At 42.5% G+C, this 19,637-nt stretch overlaps 3 protein-coding genes across 3 annotated transcripts; 1 reads left to right on the plus strand and 2 right to left on the minus strand.

Moving 5' to 3' along the window:
• Nucleotides 1–1,140: 1,140 nt before the first annotated feature.
• On the minus strand, nt 1,141–2,928 carry LOC132459197 (uncharacterized). The gene is made up of 2 exons (XM_060053601.1): nt 2,276–2,928; nt 1,141–2,131 (listed from the first exon to the last, which is right to left on the minus strand). Exons 1-2 carry the CDS (start codon nt 2,852–2,854, stop codon nt 1,379–1,381), a joined length of 1,332 nt encoding a protein of 443 aa, XP_059909584.1. The 5' UTR covers nt 2,855–2,928; the 3' UTR covers nt 1,141–1,378.
• A 2,877-nt stretch (nt 2,929–5,805) lies between these two features.
• LOC132459052 (uncharacterized) lies at nt 5,806–10,605 on the plus strand. The gene is made up of 5 exons (XM_060053436.1): nt 5,806–6,181; nt 6,482–6,629; nt 6,737–6,941; nt 10,400–10,462; nt 10,547–10,605. Exons 1-5 carry the CDS (start codon nt 6,030–6,032, stop codon nt 10,603–10,605), a joined length of 627 nt encoding a protein of 208 aa, XP_059909419.1. The 5' UTR covers nt 5,806–6,029.
• A 2,017-nt stretch (nt 10,606–12,622) lies between these two features.
• LOC132459148 (ADP-ribosylation factor-like protein 6-interacting protein 4) lies at nt 12,623–19,351 on the minus strand. The gene is made up of 6 exons (XM_060053533.1): nt 19,231–19,351; nt 18,321–18,389; nt 17,646–17,723; nt 17,370–17,516; nt 14,104–14,361; nt 12,623–13,547 (listed from the first exon to the last, which is right to left on the minus strand). The coding sequence occupies exons 1-6, from the start codon at nt 19,349–19,351 to the stop codon at nt 13,234–13,236; spliced, it is 987 nt and encodes a 328-aa protein (XP_059909516.1). The 3' UTR covers nt 12,623–13,233.
• Nucleotides 19,352–19,637: the final 286 nt, after the last annotated feature.

Below are 19,637 nucleotides of genomic sequence, written 5' to 3' on the forward strand. Positions count from 1 at the left end.
TCAAAATTAAGCCCAAAATAGTTTCTGACTCACCTATCGGTAGATAAAATCCATCCGCCGCTCTTTCCTCGTGAAGGCGTCGATCACAGCGTTGTAAAAGACCTCTTTACGGGCCTTCAGTTGGCACAGTCTCTGGCTCTCGATGGACAGAATGGCCAGGGCTGAAAGACGTGCTTGTCCGGTCCGGTTCCGACTGTACGTCTTGATGCGTTTCAGTGTGGAAAATACTTTTGCCAGTAGCTCATTTTTGCTAGTAAAGTTGAGTTTAGAGAAATTTCTTAGCTCTAAAATATCGGTAGATGTCGCTGCTGTCATTTTAACTTTTTGAGTTTCGCGGGGATTACGTGTAGCCGGTGTAATGACGTCAGCTGCGCAAATGTCCAGTAATATCACGATTTCGATTGGTCCATGTTTGATACGTAGCGTAGATGATTACTGGCATAACATATTTACGTACAAAGGCACAGCAGAGTTGTGCCTTTCGGCGTAGATGTTAAAGAATACAGGATCGAAGTGCGCATGCGCCACATTAGTTTTTCGTTGCCGTTCATAATGAATGGACAGTAAAGGCACTGCTTATTCTACCGTTTTTTTGTATTTGATGTTGCGTAACTGATACAATTGTCATCGTAACGTCTCGGTACAAATACAAATACAAGTTTATTAAATAAAATTATTTAATAAACATTTTTACGTTTGAATTTTGTCAGGGTAGGCAGTGCCTACCTTGCCTACCCTGACTGCACGTCACTGGTTATTACTCACCGGGATGCAATGGTGTGATTTTATTGTTCTGGCTGAGGAGGACATTCTTGTTCAGCGCATCTACAGGGATGCTGCGGTGGCAGGGGTTATAAGGGAGAAGGGGGATTATTTCTTTTTTCACTTTTACCTCGGTAAAAACAGTGGTTGACTCTTTCCCCTTTTTCCATCCACTTTGCTTTTCGATTTATAGTATAAAATGTTAGTTCTCTCATATATTAGTTAATACTCTTGGTTTTTGTTTGTTCGTCTAGTATATTCTGGGCATCGTCTTGTTTCCCCAGAATGTTGTAAATATTTCAATATTATATTTGCTTGATTAAATTTTGCCTTCTCCATGTATATCTTTGTAGCTTGGAATTTTTTATCCGCCATATAATCGACTAAACCTTTCTCATCCATTACTGTTCTAATCTTTATGTGCTCGTGGGTGATACGAGATGTCAATGATTGTGTGTGTTTGTTTATTTCTCACCTGCATTATTTCCTTATTAAATTATACATTTTCTTATGTCATTTCCAGTGTGTTTTAATTTATGTTTTAAGTCAGTAAAACCCAAAATGTAGTGTAAAGACCACAATGACAATTTGTTAAGGGTCAAGACACATCTTTAATTTACTGTTGACTTGCCCACGCCTTTACTAGCGGCCCATTCTGGTAATTGACCAGGAAGCAGGCCACACTGAACAACTCCTCAATGTTCCCACATACAGAGAGAGGTATTTCCTTATCAAAGAGTTTGTTTTCTTTAATCCTCCTTATGCACCTCTCCACATGAACTCTTAGACGTGCAATTGACTGTGTCTGCCTGACATCCTCTCTACTCATTTGCTTTTTGCGAGAGAGAAAAGCAGGTCGGTACACCTTACACCCAGCAAGGTTGTCAACCAAGAAGCCTTTGTCCACCATGATTGCCATGTCTGGCTGCAGCAGCTTCGCAATTCCAGAACGTTTGAAGATCTCCCAATCACTCATGGATCCCGCATACAGCCCTGACACAAACGTAATGGCACCATGGGGAGCCATGCCAATCATTGCCTTGAATGTTGTGTGTGACTTGTAGCTGGAAAACACTTCACTCTGCAGGAGAAGAGAGGAGGGCGTTTGGCAGAAGATCTCTGTGCAATCAAGCACCACCTGTGTGTCAGCAAACGCAGAAAACTCAGGTGGTAGGTGAGCTCTGACAACATCAGATGGGATACACAGACGCTGGCTTCCCAGCAGGAAGTACAGGAAGTGTGTCCAAGTGGACACAATCCGACTGGCAGTGCTGCGGTGGATACTGAACCTCTCTGCAAGGTCCCTGAGATGTAAACCGGCTGACAGATGCATCAGGAAGAGCAGCAGCTCGTCAATAGGTGGAAGTTTCTGTTGAAAAAAATAAAAGTGTTTGTAACCTTGCAGACTAACATTTTAAATACTTATTGTTATTATTAAAGAGTTTAATCAGAAGACTATTATAGAATTACAATTTTAGTGTTACATAGGCTACAACTCTTCTAGCCTACATACCGTTGTTTGGTGAGAGACTGTGTTGCTGCTGCTGGCAGATGCCGTCGTTTTGGCGCTGGTAATCCTCACCATCTTGCTGTTCACGGCAGGCTCCACCAATCTCCAAAATGCCATGAAATGCGAGTGGGAAGCAAACCTGGTGTAGAAACGAATGTCCGCGTCCGATCCTACCAGACGCTCTATCCCAAAGCGCTGCCGTAGCTGTAGCACCTCGACCTGGTGTTGCAACTCTCTTATTTGAAGACGCATGGCTTCGTTCTCCTCAGTCAACACACTTGCCCTCTCCCCTGTTTCTGGAATCACACAGTAATCGTGATCAGGTGCCACTGTCACAACTTCAATCTCGGAGTCAGATCCTGAATCCGGGATATCCATATCTGGCCGCGGACGCCGATCCCAAACACTGGGTCTGGGTACAGGTCGTTCATACCCATTCCATTCAAAGAGAACAGGAAATGTTCCCTTTTGTAACCTTCTCAATCCACTTGAAGTCACAATGATATCTGTTGCATTAAAATGCCTACTACAGACCCGGGTGTTTTTGGTAGGTTTGAAGTCATCTCTCCGGATCGTTCTCATCCACTCAGCCCTCAGCGCGGAGTCAACAGGGAATGAATGGAAGCTAATTTCCTTATTGAATTTGGATGAGTTTGAACACTCAACAAAATAGCGCTGAATTTCTAACCTTTTGATAGGCAAGTCGCCGTTCTTTAACTCGAAACACACTCATACTGCTCTTCAAAACCAACTTGCCGGGGTTTTGACGCTCTGTCAAACGCTGGACCGGAAGCTTACCAACCCACACCGGAATACGGAAGTAAAAACCGTTGGACACTCCTGCACCTAGCCTATTGACATTGCCAAGTGTAAATATTAGTTTTTTGGTAGAATGCCATTATCCAAATACAGAATGAGAAATTCTAAATGTTCCTGTGTGAATGCTTTCTATAATAGGTTGATCTGGTTGGACAAATATTGAATAATCACAGACACACGTATTCATTTTTTACATCATTTTACTTCATAAGAGACACTTGACAGACAAAATCAAATTGCCTGTGTCATTAATCCAGAAAATCAGGCGAGCATAGCAGTGCAAATAAGTTGCATCTGTAGTGCAAATTGGCAAATAAATAAATAATTCAAGTAAATTTAGGAATTCACAAAAGTAGTGCAAATAAGTTGCATCTGTAGTGCAAATTGGCAAATAAATAAATAATTCAAGTAAACTTAAGAGGAATTCACAAAAGTAGTGCAAATAAGCTGCATCTGTAGTGCAAATTGGCAAATAAATAAATAATTCAAGTAAATTTAAGAGGAATTCACAAAAGTAGTGCAAATAAGCTGCATCTGTAGTGCAAATTGGCAAATAAATAAATAATTCAAGTAAATTTAAGAGGAATTCACAAAAGTAGTGGAAATAAGCTGCATCTGTAGTGCAAATTGGCAAATAAATAATTCAAGTAAACTTAAGAGGAATTCACAAAAGTAGTGCAAATAAGCTGCATCGGTAGTGCAAATTGGCAAATAAATAAATAATTCAAGTAAATTTAAGAGGAATTCACAAAAGTAGTGCAAATAAGTTGCATCTGTCGTGCAAATTGGCAAATAATTCAAGTAAACTTAAGAGGAATTCACAAAAGTAGTGCAAATAAGCTGCATCTGTAGTGCAAATTGGCAAATAAATAAATAATTCAAGTAAACTTAAGAGGAATTCACAAAAGTAGTGCAAATAAGCTGCCTGTGCGGGGAGAAGTCACTTTCAAGTAAAAAAAACACTTCAAGAGCCCTTAACTCAAGTCTACCTATATATATATTACCCATTTTAAAACTCTTGGTACTCGCTCAGGGTAACATTTCAAACTAAAAATCCAAGTCCCCAAAATACAATAACGATTGGCAAAAAAAAGCACAATTTAAACTTTTTATATTAGTATCCCTAATCTTCGTTAAGGGCTTGGGTATATGAAAACTGACCATGCATGCCCTCAACAGGTGTGTGGGTTAAATCAGTAAGGTTGACGGTGCTGAGTGGCACTGCATTGGGTGGTCTGTTGTCAGCCGACGAGTTGGATGGGAATGAGTGCTGAATTTGGGAAATAGGAGTGCGTGTGTAGTGGGTCTGTGTACTTTGCGGCCAATGGATTTTCGTTTTGAAATGAGAACCAAAATCGGGAAACAAGCTGTTTCCCGATTACCATATAGAGATAGGAAAACAAAAATCCGAAAATGACCCATTTTCCGAATTTTGTTTTGATAATAGAAAACGGTAAAACGACCAGTTATCTGATTTTCTTTGATGTGCTTAAACATGGACATCGGGAATTAAAATACTGCGTGGAAATCTTCTTCCTCAATTTTGCGAAGATTTTTGTGTTGTGACCCAGAAGCTATCAGTAGTTGGCGGTGTATTTAATTTGGAGCCAAGCTATCAGTAGTTGGCGGTGTATTTAATTTGGAGCCAAGCTATCAGTAGTTGGCGGTGTATTTAATTTGGAGCCAGACAACCTTGAGACGCACCTCAAAATGGCATTGCACGAATATGCAGGTTTTATTTCAGAACACCGAAATAATGGAATGTCCTGTGGGGATATCGCCACTGCGTTATGCACCCAGTTTGGAACTACACGGGGGTTTTCCGAGAGGAATGTGCGGAGGTGGTGTGCTGAGCAGGGGCTTGTCAGGGACTTCTGCCCTGATAGTCAACTTGGAGTTGAAGTCGCTGAAGGTATTCTCGAGGTAGGTTTTTTTTTATCATCCACCTTTCACGATTACCGCTTTTGTTAAACATACAAAGGAATGCTACTCTTACATAAAAAGCTGACCACAGTTATATGCAAAGTCGGGCATCTGACTGGGGCTAATGCAATTTTTGGATTTAATTCATAAACACGTTGGTTGTTAATCAACAGAAAATATTTCTGTATTTTTAAAAAATGCACGTCTTAATAACATTATTATCAAATGTAACATTTAGTATAAAATTTACATTTAAACTAAGATGATTTATTATTTATAATTAAATATATATATTTAAGCAATATAGTAGGCTGCGAGTGGGGTAGGTAAGGGATATTCCCACGGGTGGTGTTCGGCCGTAGGTAACAGCAGGTAACAATATCCCTTACCCACTCGCACGAGTACTATATTGCTTTCATAAAACAATTTTATATTCAACCAATTAACATTTCAACACGAAGTTATTGATTTAAAAAATGTTAATTTCACCATTGTTTCTCCGCAACAAAAAATAGTTCCAGTCAACGTCTTGGTTTGGAATTACAAGAACTAACAGTTATCATCAACGCGCTTTAGAATGTTTCATCGCAGAGTGATTTATTATTAGCTGTGAAAGTCCGAGTTGGGATGTCCTGGGATATTCCAACTCATGGAACGTCTCTCGTCCAATCAGAAACAGCTTAATAACTCGATAGAACCCAATTGTTTTATAATATGTATATATATTATGTATGCTAAACATCATACCTACAAATGATGACTGGATATCTATCCGCAAAAGGGATAAAGCTTCTGAAGGCAGAGTGGGCAATGTGTTGAGAAGTATTCATCAACCCTACCACATTGCAAGACAGCAGGTAAGGTCAAATAGCATTGTGTTTTCTACATTTCAATAGAACATACGTGTTGAGATTCTAATCATACGAATGAAAGATTATTGAGTTTTTATTATAATGTAATTCTTATATTTTAGGGTGCCCGGAATCTGAACCCCATACCCTACAAGGCAGAATACATGGGTCACAAGCTGCATGTAGATCAGAATGAGAAGCTTGTTATGTTTGGAGTGACTCATGTTATGGCTATCGATGGTTTCAGCAAGAAGGTGGTCGGTCACTCCACCATGCCAATAAAGAACAACATCGTGATTTATGAGGAAGTGTACCGGTAAATTAACTTCACAGACTTTGTAAGGTGGAACCTAAAGTTGTCTCCTTAGGAGGACCCAGACTTGAACAAGTACATTAAAAAAGGTTAAAACCTAGATTTGTAATATGGAAATAATTAATTTGGAAAAAACAAAAAACTTTTTCCCTCTTCCAGTTTCTTAGTTCATTTTCCAGTTTTACTATTATTGATATCATTCCAATTTTGACCAAAAAAATTTAATTGTCACTTTAGCTGGCCATGGCTAAGAGACTGATGCTGTTTATGTATATTTTATGTTTGTCGGTGATTTATCTTCAGGCCTGCTGTTCTTTCCTATGGACTATGGGACCAGGTCAGAGTTGACTGTGGGAAAGAATTCTATCTGGCTTTATTCATCCAGGAAAAACTGGCAGAACATCGACACAATACTCAAAGGCAGCCCTACCTTCAGACACCTTCGACAAGGGTAAAAAAAATGTGTTGTTAAAAATGAATCCTGGTTTCTTGCCATTGAGGCGTATTTCTAATGACTTGAGGGCAGGCAGACTGACACTATCCTTATAACCTGCACAGAACCATGTGATAGAGAGAATGTGGTCGGAGGTGAATGCTCGAGTCAACTACCCTTTGAAGACAGCTCTGGTACAGCTGGTGGACCAGGAGGAACTGGACATGGAGGACAACACATCCAGGTATTGTGTGTCAAACCTGACATGCCAGCTGTCTAGGATTGGCATCACAAATGTCGTACAGGCATGGAATGGACACAGGATCCCAGGTATGATTAATTTCCTTTTATTGGCTGTATTACAGGCATAACTTGCTAATAAAGCAGTGTAAATTAATTTTGATGTTCTATTGTAGAGTTCAATCTGAAATGGATTCACAAATGTGTAGCTCAAATTGCAACACTGCAAATCCAGTACTTACTGTAGAGGGGCAGATTAAATTAGTAAAACATGTTACCTCTCCTGGAACCGTCACCTTATCGTGGTGGAGAGGTTTGCGTGTCCCTGTGAACCTGAGAGCTGTGTTGTCTGGAGCCTTGTGCTCCTGGTAGGGTCTCTCATGGCAGAGTGGTCTCAGGTGAGGGGCCAGACTAAGAATGGTTCAAAAAACTCCAATGAATAACGGAAAAAGAGGAGATGTGACCCGGCCCGGAGGAAGCCCGGGGCCCCCGTCTGGAGCCAGGCCCAGACGGAGGGCTCGATGGCGAGCGCCTGGTGGCCGGGTTTGCCACGGAGCCCGGTCGGGCACAGCCCGAACAAACTACGTGGCACCCCCCCTCTCTTCATCCCATGGGCCCACCACCTGTGGGAAGACCCGTTGGGGTCGGGTGCGCAGCCACATGGGTGGCAGCGAAGGTCAGGGGTCTCGACGGACCAGACCCGGGCGGCAGAAGCTGGCTCTGGGGACGTGGAACGTCACCTCGCTGTGGGGAAAGGAACCGGAGCTTGTGAGGGAGGTGGAGCGCTATCAGTTAGATCTGGTGGGGCTTACCTCCACGCACAGTCTCAGCTCTGGTACCGTACTCCTGGATAAGGGTTGGACTCTATTCTTCTCCGGAGTTGCCGAGGGCGTGAGGCGCCGGGCAGGTGTGGGGATACTCATAAATCCCCGGCTGAGCGCCGCGGTGTTGGAGTTTACCCCGGTAGACGAGAGGGTCGCCTCCCTGCGCCTAAGGGTTGTAGGGGGGAAAACTCTGACTGTTGTTTGTGCGTATGCACCAAACAGCAGCTCAGAGTACTCAGCCTTCTTGGAGACCCTGAATGGAGTCCTGTATGGGGCTCCAGTAGGGGACTCCGTAGTTCTGCTGGGAGACTTTAACGCCCACGTGGGCAACGATGGAGACACCTGGAGAGGCGTGGTGGGGAGGAACGGCCTCCCTGATCTAAACCCGAGCGGTCGTTTGTTATTGGACTTCTGTGCTAGTCATGGATTATCCATAACAAACACCATGTTCGAACATAAGGGTGCTCATAAGTGTACCTGGTACCAGAGTACCCTAGGCCGAAGATCGATAATCGATTTCGTGATCGTGTCATCTGATCTGAGGCCGCATGTTTTGGACACTCGGGTAAAGAGAGGGGCGGAACTGTCAACCGACCACCATCGGTTGTGAGTTGGATCAGGGAATGGGGGAAATTTCCGGATAGACCTGGTAAGCCCAAACGAGTAGTGCGGGTGAACTGGGAACGTCTGGAGGAGGCCCCCGTCCTAGGTATCTTCAACTCACACCTCCGGCGGAGCTTTTCTGGCATTCCTGTGGAGGTTGGGGGCATTGAGCCGGAGTGGGCGGTGTTCAAAGCCTCCATTGCTGAAGCTGCGGTGGCTAGCTGTGGCCTCAGGGTCTTAGGCTCCTCAAGGGGCGGTAACCCTCGGACACCGTGGTGGACACCGGTGGTCAGGGAAGCCGTCCGACTGAAGAAGGAGGCCTTCCGGGATATGATATCCTGGAGGACTCCTGACTCGGTTGCAGGGTACCGACAGGCTCGAAGGGCTGCAGCGGCTGCCGTGTCGGAGGCTAAGCAGCGGGTGTGGGAGAAGTTCGGAGAGGCCATGGAGAAGGACTTTCGGTCGGCACCAAAGTGTTTCTGGAAGACTATCCGGCACCTCAGGAGGGGGAAACGGGGAACCGTCCAAGCTGTGTACAGTAAGGATGGGACTCTGTTGACCTCAACTGAGGAGGTCGTCGGACGTTGGAAGGAACACTTTGAGGAACTCCTGAATCCGAATAACACGCCCTCTATGTTGGAGGCAGAGCTCGAGGTTGATGGTGTTTCGTCGTGAATTTCCCTGGTGGAGGTCACTGAGGTAGTCAAACATCTCCGCAGTGGCAAAGCCCCAGGGATTGATGAGATCCAGCCAGAAATGCTAAAGGCTCTGGGTGTTGAGGGGCTGTCATGGTTGACACGCCTATTCAACATCGCGTGGGAGTCGGGTACAGTGCCAAAGGAGTGGCAAACCGGGGTGGTGGTTCCCCTGTTCAAAAAGGGGGACCAGAGAGTGTGTGCCAATTACCGGGGTATCACACTTCTCAGCCTCCCTGGTAAAGTCTACTCCAAGGTGCTGGAAAGGAGGGTTCGGCCGATCGTCGAACCTCAGATTGAAGAGGAACAATGCGGTTTTCGCCCCGGACGTGGAACTACGGACCAGCTCTTCACTCTCGCAAGGATCCTGGAGGGGGCCTGGGAGTATGCCCATCCGGTCTACATGTGTTTTGTGGATCTGGAGAAGGCGTATGACCGGGTCCCCCGGGAGAAACTGTGGGAGGTGCTGCGGGAGTATGGGGTAAGGGGGTCTATCCTCAGGGCCATCCAATCTTTGTACTCCCAAAGCGAGAGCTGTGTTCGTGTTCTCGGCAGCCAGTCAGTTTCGTTCTCAGTGGGTGCTGGTCTCCGCCAGGGCTGCGCCTTGTCACCAATCCTGTTTGTGATATACATGGACAGGATATCGAGGCGTTGTCGTGGTGGGGAGGGGTTGCAGTTCGGTGGTCTGAGGATCTCGTCACTGCTTTTTGCAGATGATGTGGTCCTCATTGGATCATCGGCCTGTGACCTTCAGCACTCACTGGATCGGCTGGCGGCCGAGTGTGAAGCGGCTGGGATGAGGATCAGCACCGCTAAATCTGAGCGGTGCCGATGGATTGCTTACTCCGGGTAGGAAATGAGTTCAAGTACCTCGGGGTCTTGTTCGCGAGTGAGGGTACTATGGAGCGTGAGATTGGCCGGAGAATCGGAGCAGCGGGGGCGGTATTGCGTTCGCTTTACCGCACCGTTGTAACGAAAAGAGAGCTGAGCCGCAAGGCAAAGCTCTCGATCTACCGGTCGATCTTCGTTCCTATCTGTAGTAACCTGAACAAGGACACGGACAACGGAGAACGATGTATCCACAGGTCTTTTACTCGTGCATTCACAGAACAGAGGAAATGCATAATGCCAGTGTCACTTTATAGCAGAGCCCCGCCTGGTGGTACAACAGAGAACTACTATCTAACATTACAACACTCCTCCCCCACTAAATTCCAACATTCTCCGAACACAAATCAACTTGTTAATTCAAGCTAAGCTAGTGTCATTGTCTTTTACCCCTTAACTTTAACAACAACTATTTTAGGCGTATACACTTAAGACTAGCACAGGCAAATCCATTCAGCACATAGTCATTAACTATAAATCAGTCTGTCCGGTGGTTTCCGAGCACGCTGTGACCTGCGCACTATCTCCGGGTCTGTAGCTGGCAATGCTGGAGTAGGCGGTCGGGGAGGATTTGGGGGTGGCGAGGTCACAGGAGGTGTCGGTGAGTCCATAGTCAACTGGCCTTCCTCTCCAAAGGGTGCAGACTCTTCCCCGAGTTCCCTTCCCCCTGGTGACACTCCCACAGCAGCTTGGCTCACCATGGGAAACTCTGAGGTGCTGATGAACTCTGGGCTGACGTCATGACGTAGGCGGACGTGATCTTGATGTCTGCGGAACACTCGTCCATCCGTTAGCTCAACCACAAATGAGAGAGGACCTCTTTGCGCCAGGATAGCCCCAGGTAGCCATTTCTCATTAGAGTTACTGAAGTTTCGGTAACACTTTACAATAAGGTACGCAAAAACGTGGGTAGTTACTGAGGAACGAATGAGTAACGAATGATGAACGACCAGGGGGCCCTGACAGGGCCCTAACAGGCCCCTAAGTGAGTTACTCAGTAACTACTGAGGAGTTACTGGTAAACAAACTAGGGGATACTGTATTCGTTACTGAGTTACGAATGATGAACAACCAGGGCCCTAACAGGGCCCTAAGTGAGTTACTCAGTAACTACTGAGGAGTTACTGGTAAACAGACTAGGGGATACTGTATTAATTCATCATTCTGTGAATTAGCAAACTGACCAATTGATTATGAAAGCAACTGAATTTTCCTGGGATTTCACAATTAGAAATTAAATTAACAGGACACAGACGGGATGATTGTCATATTTTAATAAAGATATTCACAATACATACACACAGTACATACATTAATATTTACATTAAATGTTTATTATGTGGCATTAGTAATGCTGAAGGCTTAAAAGCAATCGTCCACCGCTGCAGGGCACGCTTTAAACCTGCCGCCCTTGATTTCAAGCGCTGTCGAGGGATGGCTTGGGTCCCACACTGGATCGACTGGTGGAGCTGGATCTGACTGATGATGAGTTGTTACTCATTCGCGAACCATTGGTTCACCAGTAGTTAAGCTTTTTGAACCATTCGTTCACCAGTAGTTAAGCTTTTTCAACCATTCGTTTACCAGTAGTGAAGCTTTTTGTGTACCTTCATGTAAAGTAATGCATCATACTGAGTTGTTACTCTTTCGCGAACCATTCGTTCACCAGTAGTTAAGCTTTTTCAACCATTCGTTTACCAGTAGAGAAGCTTTTTGAATCATTCGTTTACCAGTAGTGAAGCTTTTGCAACCATTCGTTTACCAGTAGCGAAGCTTTTTGAATCATTCGTTTACCAGTAGTGAAGCTTTTTGTGTACCTTCATGTAAAGTAGTGCATCATACTGAGTTGTTACTCTTTCGCGAACCATTCGTTCACCAGTAGTTAAGCTTTTGCAACCATTCGTTTACCAGTAGCGAAGCTTTTTGAATCATTCGTTTACCAGTAGTGAAGCTTTTTGTGTACCTTCATGTAAAGTAATGCATCATACTGAGTTGTTACTCTTTCGCAAACCATTCGTTCACCAGTAGTTAAACTTTTTCAACCATTCGTTTACCAGTAGCGAAGCTTTTTGAATCATTCATTTACCAGTAGTGAAGCTTTTTGTGTAACTTCATGTAAAGTAATGCATCATACTGACTTGTTACTCTTTCGCGAACCATTCGTTCACCAGTAGTTAAGCTTTTGGAATCATTCATTTACCAGTAGTGAAGCTTTTGGAATCATTCGTTTACCAGTAGTGAAGCTTTTTCAACCATTCCTTTACCAGTAGTGAAGCTTTTTGTGTACCTTCATGTAAAGTAATGCATCATACTGAGTTGTTACTCTTTCGCAAACCATTCGTTCACCAGTGGTTAAGCTTTTTCAACCATTCGTTTACCAGTAGCGAAGCTTTTTGAATCATTTGTTTACCAGTAGTGAAGCTTTTTGTGTACCTTCATGTAAAGTAATGCATCATACTGAGTTGTTACTCTTTCGCGAACCATTCGTTCACCAGTAGTTAAGCTTTTGGAATCATTCATTTACCAGTAGTGAAGCTTTTGGAATCATTCGTTTACCAGTAGCGAAGCTTTTTGAATCATTAGTTTACCAGTAGTGAAGCTTTTTGTGTACCTTCATGTAAAGTAATGCATCATACTGAGTTGTTACTCTTTCGCAAACCATTCGTTCACCAGTAGTTAAGCTTTTGGAATCATTCATTTACCAGTAGTGAAGCTTTTGGAATCATTCGTTTACCAGTAGTGAAGCTTTTTGAATCATTCGTTTACCAGTAGTGAAGCTTTTTGTGTACCTTCATGTAAAGTAATGCATCATACTGAGTTGTTACTCTTTCGCGAACCATTCGTTCACCAGTAGTTAAGCTTTTGGAATCATTCGTTTACCAGTAGCGAAGCTTTTTCAACCATTCGTTTACCAGTAGTGAAGCTTTTTGTGTACCTTCATGTAAAGTAATGCATCATACTGAGTTGTTACTCTTTCGCGAACCATTCGTTCACCAGTAGTTAAGCTTTTTCAACCATTCGTTTACCAGTAGAGAAGCTTTTTTAATCATTCGTTTACCAGTAGTGAAGCACTTTAGGGTTAGTTATAAAACGCCAAACCACTGTTGATGACAATGAGGGATCTACAGCCACTTAAGTTAAACATTTATAACATAATAATAACATCATAACGGGGTAATACAGAAAATATTAACAATTTAAAACACAAACAGAAACAAAAAAAGTAATTTTAAAATGGAACAAAAACAAAGGCTGCACTTTTAAAGGCATTTCTCGATGTCACTGAACAAATCAACCCAAAAAAAGGGCATTTTAAAATGGACAAAAAAAAAGGCACCCTAAAAACAAAACAAAAACCTGCTCTCTTCTTTACTATGCCCGGTGTCCAATTTGCAAAAGTTCCCCGTTGCATTTTTTTTCATTTACCTTATCCTGAAGGTTCCTGCCAAGAATTTCTAGGTTACATTTTGCCGAAAAAAGATAAAGCGTCTCTCCCTTGGGCATTGATGCCCTCAGCTGGTCATACAGGTCCTTGTCAACAGCGTGTAGCTCCGAAATGGCGGCCGTTGCTGCTACCGTTTTTCGGTCAACCCCGACTTTGACGTATGCCTCAGTTTTTGTCATGCCCTTTTTCACTGCTACAAAGACGCGCCTGTAGCGATCCATGGACTCTTCTGGGGTGAGGACTGAAACAAAGAAAATTATAAACATGTGTTAACTGTAATTAACAGTAGTATTTTGTCAGGATGATGGTGCAGTTGGTTAGGGGTTTACTAGTATTAATACTATTCTTGTATTAGTGTTATATAGTGTACAGAGGTATAATAATAATTATCATTACATTTCCAGTAGTATCAAGAGTACTGTGAGTGTACTGTTTATTCGAGTAGCATTATCTGTTCTCTTAACAGTAGGTTATTATAAATCAAATTAGCACAACTAGAGAGTAAAGTGGAAGCACTGTATAGTTTAGATAAGTGGTAGAATAAGTCAATTATATCGTTAAGTGTTATTTGAAAGCCATGTTCAGACGTGGCTTTGATATTATAAGCAGACTTGGGACCAGCTGATCAACCAGCTGATTGATCCATACCATAGCATTTGTATGGCAGGCTTTTCCTTTTTATACAGTGGTCAGTAATATTTGTTGGAAGTTGGAACAAAGACTGGGTTAGGCATTTGAAAGGTGATAACTGTAGTACACCACAGATGCCCCGCCTTATCCCCTGGTTGCCAACGTACCTCTCTTTCCTATCTTGGTGTTCTTTTTGTTTCCTTTCTTCCCTTTTTTTTTCTTGCTGTCTTTTTTGTTGTTGCTGTTGTTACTCTTGTTCTTCTTCTTGTTCTTGTTCTTCTTCTTCTTCCCTCTTTCTGAAGATGATGAGGAAGAGGAGGAACTGTCGGAGGAGGATGAGGAGGAGGTGGAGGAGGAAGAAATACTCTTTTCGTGCAAGGAGGGCGCTGCCGTGACTTGGTCCTCTTTATTTGCAAGCGCCAAAGCTGAAACAAGCAAGACGATAAGCACGTTACTAGTGTTACCAATAGGGGTGTGAAATTATCACTCACTCCCAATCATTCTAGCGTTATACTTATACTTAAATGTACACCTGGGCTCCCCCACTTTAGGGTAGAGTGATTTAGATTTTTGGGATGGCATAGAAAAGACAAACAATCAGATGCTTCCACCTTAATGAAAATAGAGGCTGCAAGACAAAAACTATCTATTTTTTCTAAACCATGGTTCTTGCACCATTTTTAAAGTCAAATTTAAGACTTTTTAAGACTTTTTAAGACCAACACATACATAAATTAAGACCCAAAAAATGTCTGAAAAATTATTTGATAGAAAAGGTGTGTATAATTGAGTCACTTATACACATCAACCGTAGCCGTAGTACTAGCAGTAGTAGTACTCTTGCAAAGTTATCTCGGAAGCGCGCGGACACGACGATACGCGAACACATTAACCCACCCGTGTCACCCATAGTCACCCATGACCCGTCGCTTAGCAACCGGACACGCTGGGGTTGATATGTTACCGGACTACTGTAACTACTACGGAGTGATAACAAAGACATGAATCAGGCAATAAATCCACCGTCCTTGACAGCGGTCAAGTTTGGAGTGCGGAGTGGACCAAATGCGAACTACTGCAGCTTTCCTAAGTTAAACCCCAAACTAATCGGAATAAGTGTATGCATGTCGATTATAGCAGACTACACCACCTCTTCTGTAGCCGAATAGAATTATATTACGAACAGATAATTGTATTCCGATTGAGGCGTATTATATGATCCTTTTCTATTCCGATTGAGCTGTTCTTCCACATCTATGCGGATCAGATGTGTCCATGTAAACACGGCTGACAGTGATCACACACACACACACACACAGCCCTTAATATTCAAACCTGTTATGGCAGGCCAAGAGGGAGAGCGTCGGAGAACCCGACGCAGTCTACTCATAATATTGTAATTACCACGGAAGAGGCATTGAATGAAGTATTGATTAGACAGCGATTTATTAGATACCTAATAAACCGTCGGAACACGCAGGACCGGTAACCATAGCAACGCCGGTAAACAAACCCCGCGAAGCCCAATCCAGGTCTTACTGAAGGAATTTAATGGTCATAATATTATTAATAAATATTCGAATATTAATATTAATAAACAAACAAACTTCGAATATGATTTTTGGGAAAAAGTCCGTCACACAATTCAATTAATTTACTGTTTGGAATACTTACATTAAAATGATCCAGCATGAACTGTGATCCATAGTACCGCGATAAGACATGGCTGTCGGTGTCGTCCGTGGGCCAGTACCTCACATGGATATCCATCTGTTTGCTTTTAGTGGTTTTGTTCACTCATCGAACATGAGGACGTACTGTTTATCGTTTACGCTGCGTGACAGCTCTCTTTTTATGAAAGATGCAATCCCGTATTTGGCTAGATAGGCCGTTTTGTTTTCACCGCAGGTGAACGACTTCGCAAACTCAGAATCTGGGAACATAGCAGCCAAGACGTTACTAATGTCCTCGTTCGATTTGAAGGAATTATGTCTGCTCACCGTGTGGAGAACCCACAATACCTCTGCCTTCTGGGTTTCTGGTGGCGACACAAAGCCGGTTAACGCCGTCTGATGTGAAGTACTAGCCACGGATGCTGAACTTTTCAGTCCACTTCTTTCAAATAATACGGGCATCGCTGTAGTCCCGCTAGCTGCCACGGAGTATCGGATATATTTCTGAGACCTCATGTGGGACTGAAGAGCTTTTGCTCCCATGGTCCCTAGTATGAATGCCTTTCGGGATAAACAACACCTTGCCTCGTAGTCACCTGCCTTCTCCAACCACCCCCGAAACGTATCTTCCTCAAACCATTTCTCATTGAACCGTCACTAGCTAAAAGTAGCGCCAGCAAGTTAGCCTACAGACGCAGCTGCAGGCTGCAAATGCAACCGGCCCCCCGATGACTGATGTCAACGTTAACGTAACGTAAAACTCCTGAAAATGCCGTAATTAAAAGACGCACTAGGTGATTTGTTGTGCGCGACAATTTCCCAGTCTTAAAAAACCCTCTGCAAAATGTAATACCTAGAGCAAATTTACAGTAAATTTAAGACAATTTATGGCCTTAATTTTACACAAAAAAAATTAAGACTTTATAAGACTTTTTAAGGACCCGCGGGAACCATGTAAACTGCCATGCAGCCCTTAGCTGTGACCATCACTTGTTAGCTGCCATCACAAGTCAAAAGTGAAACTTAAAAGTATTTTACATTATGCCCAAATGTATCAAGTGTAAAATTAATAATAATGGATGAAAAGATATGCGAGTTCCTGGCTGTTAAGGCCATACAATGTACAGTAAACAATGAGGTCTCTGCAGCACACCTTTGGCATCATATACTGCCTCTTCTGTTAGCTAAAGTGCTGCCTTTTGGCCAATCAACATGAAATTCACGCCATGGCCTCCTTGCACAACCGTCTACCAGTGTACCAAATTTCATTACTTTTCAACATACAGTTCTATGGGCTCCCATGGACTTCAATGGTTGAATAAAAAAAGAGGGTTAGGGTTAAATAAGAAGGGATACAAATTCAATGCTTGGCCCCCAATAAACAACCTGAACACATTTAACGTTTTTCCTCCTCAATCCCACCCCTCCACTGTCTCTTCTTGTTCAGTGAGAGAAGTAGGCAGTAGCCTGTCCTCTCAGGGTTTTTGATCGGGACTGAAGGATGGTGTGGTGTCTGGGTCCGGCCCAGGCCCGCCATTTGGTGGTGCCTGTCTTATATGGTATGGTTATTGAAATGTTTTGATGCCAAATGACTGTTACTCGTGATGCAATTGTTTACTTCAGCAAAGACATGTGGACTCTGCAAGCAATTGTAGATGAGAAAATCTGTAGGGGTTGTTGTGTGTTTTTTTGCCTTAAAACCATCAGATGCCAATAAATCCTAATACTGTTTATTCAAATAATTTTTCATTATCGATTACCCTCAGACAGTTGGTTCCTTAAGAAGTCCCTTTCATTCTCCAAGGACTTAATTTTTTCTTTTGCATTCTCCAGCTTTAGCTTCCAGACAACGTTTTCTTGTTTGCTGCGCTTCAAAGATGAAATAGCTGTTGGAGCTACTGAAGAACCTGTAATGACATGTAAAGACATCAACTAATAACATTCTGGTTTCTCTCGTCATTAATAGCACATAATCAAAAACAGTGACAGCAGGACATAAAATGGAAATGTAATGCAATGTGACTACACAACCTTACCTTGAGCTGCTACTCTTTTAGTAGGCTGGTGTACTGTGTCTGACTCCAAGTCAGACCCATCACTGCAGCACACTACAGCTTCAAGAGGAGAAAGAAAAGGCAATTAGTAATAGTGTTGGCAAAAGTATACTCAATATATGTAATGGTTTTAGGTCAAATATGTCAAATTGAGCTCCAGTTGTGGTCACACTTTAGCAGCAGCATGTTAGACCAAAAAAAAACCTGCCTGTCTGCTACACCACTGTTTGGCTAACCTGACCTCTACCAGCAATGCAGGTGAGGTAAAGCACAGAGGAAAAATCCCCCAACATAGGAGATAACTGGGGGCTTCTCTTTCTGCTCTGGAACTCTTTAATCCACTATATGTTTACACATCACAAACGTAGGCAATGTCCCAACAAAGTGTTAAATGAAAGTTAGTATTGTCACATAACTTATCAAAATGAGATCACAAGGCACCATGGTGTGATTTATTTTGTCCATAGTTGGAGGAACCATGTCAAGTGCATGATGTGTTAATGATTATTAACACATCATAATCCCATAATAAGTATAATCTCAACTACATGTCCATTAAGCAATTATATTTCATACTTTTATACATTTCACAGTCAATTGAATCCGAGTATATATTTTAAGTATGCTTAACATTTAAAATAAAATAAAAACAATTACCTGCTTCCTCTGCCGCAGTTTGGCTACTGTGCTGTTCAGATCTTTCCAGCTGACTCGAATCTGATGGCACTGTAACATTTTGGAGTACAGAAAGCATGGTTGGTGTAAGGGCCTCAAAACTGTATGAAAGATCTTGATGAATGCATACAGAGTGACGTTTTGGTTAATTTGAAAATTGTATGGATACCTTAAAATATATACAGTTAATACTATAGTTAAGAAATAAGAGTTTTATTCACTTTGGGCAATGACATTATCCATTGTCTTTAATGTTATAATATGTAATAATAATATGTATGATCATATGTCATTTTGATTAGAGAAAAATCTTCATCAACTCATTTGTCATCGTTCCACAAACCCATTGTGTATAAGACATGTTTCAGAGATTCAGTTGTTAACATTACACATACTGTAAGTAACTATGGAAAAGAAAAAAACCCGGAGAAAAGTATTACCGTAATAGCACTATAACAGTGCCATTAGCAGCCTTCGAGTTTTCTAGTAGTTAAAAACAACTCCAAAAACGATTCAAAGACATGTGGTAACATGTCTAACAGAATAATGTGGCTAAGAGAATGACTTTACAAGTCCAATTTCAAAGCTTGGACCACATTTTCGTGGCATATCGCCTAATTTAACATTAGATAAATGGTTGAACCGTCGGTCTTTTGACCAGTTAAGAGTTAATTTTTCGTGTTTGACAGATAATTTATCTGCTTGCAACGTCGGCTATCTAGCCAGCTAGCAATCCATTGGTTAGTGACAAGGTTAGCTAGCAAGGCCAAAAAATACGTGATAGAACAGACGTGGTACGATGTCAAATTAGCTCATTTTAGGAAGCTAAGCAATGTGACCGAATTATTAAACTCTCAATTAATAATGAAATAACTTTAAAGCATGTACTTACATTCTGCCATGGCTTTCTCCACGCGTCCAAGATCTCTTGTAGGCTGCCTTTTACGCTTGCTCTTCCTCTGAGCCTCCATTGCCAAGTTCTTCTTAGTGAGACACGTGTAAGAACTGCGCATGTGCAAGACAGGAAGACGGTTTGATGCAAAGTTATCATGACCCTGCACGCCAAAGTACTCAGTCTTATTGAGGGAAGACAGACTTTAAAAAAGAAATTAAAATTGATAAAATGGCTCCAAAAGAAGAAGTTACTTCAAGCCAAAAGAAAATGCAAACTCTGCAAAAAGAGGATGAAACTGAAGGAAAACGCAAACGTTGACGGACTGCAGTGGTAAGTATTCTTCTTTTGGTACGGTTTTAATCGATGACTTCCTTTGTTAACTGATAAGTCATGTTATAAATTCA

The sequence above is a fragment of the Gadus macrocephalus genome, chromosome 6 (genome assembly GCF_031168955.1).
Source record: "Gadus macrocephalus chromosome 6, ASM3116895v1".
NCBI classification, from domain to species: domain Eukaryota; kingdom Metazoa; phylum Chordata; class Actinopteri; order Gadiformes; family Gadidae; genus Gadus; species Gadus macrocephalus.

Bases quoted from the DNA above. Each gene is read 5' to 3' on its own strand.
- LOC132459052 (XM_060053436.1), top strand. From the start codon at position 6,030: ATGGGTCACAAGCTGCATGTAGATCAGAATGAGAAGCTTGTTATGTTT. The intron at 6,182-6,481 runs GTAAATTAACTT...ATTTATCTTCAG, and splicing joins ATTTATGAGGAAGTGTACCG to GCCTGCTGTTCTTTCCTATG. The intron at 6,630-6,736 runs GTAAAAAAAATG...TAACCTGCACAG, and splicing joins TTCAGACACCTTCGACAAGG to AACCATGTGATAGAGAGAAT.
- LOC132459148 (XM_060053533.1), bottom strand. From the start codon at position 19,351: ATGCGCAGTTCTTACACGTGTCTCACTAAGAAGAACTTGGCAATGGAG. The intron at 18,390-19,230 runs GTAAGTACATGC...AAAATGTTACAG, and splicing joins GGAGAAAGCCATGGCAGAAT to TGCCATCAGATTCGAGTCAG. The intron at 17,517-17,645 runs GTAAGGTTGTGT...ATGTCATTACAG, and splicing joins TAAAAGAGTAGCAGCTCAAG to GTTCTTCAGTAGCTCCAACA.
- LOC132459197 (XM_060053601.1), bottom strand. From the start codon at position 2,854: ATGAGAACGATCCGGAGAGATGACTTCAAACCTACCAAAAACACCCGG. The intron at 2,132-2,275 runs GTATGTAGGCTA...TTTTTTCAACAG, and splicing joins CAGTCTCTCACCAAACAACG to AAACTTCCACCTATTGACGA.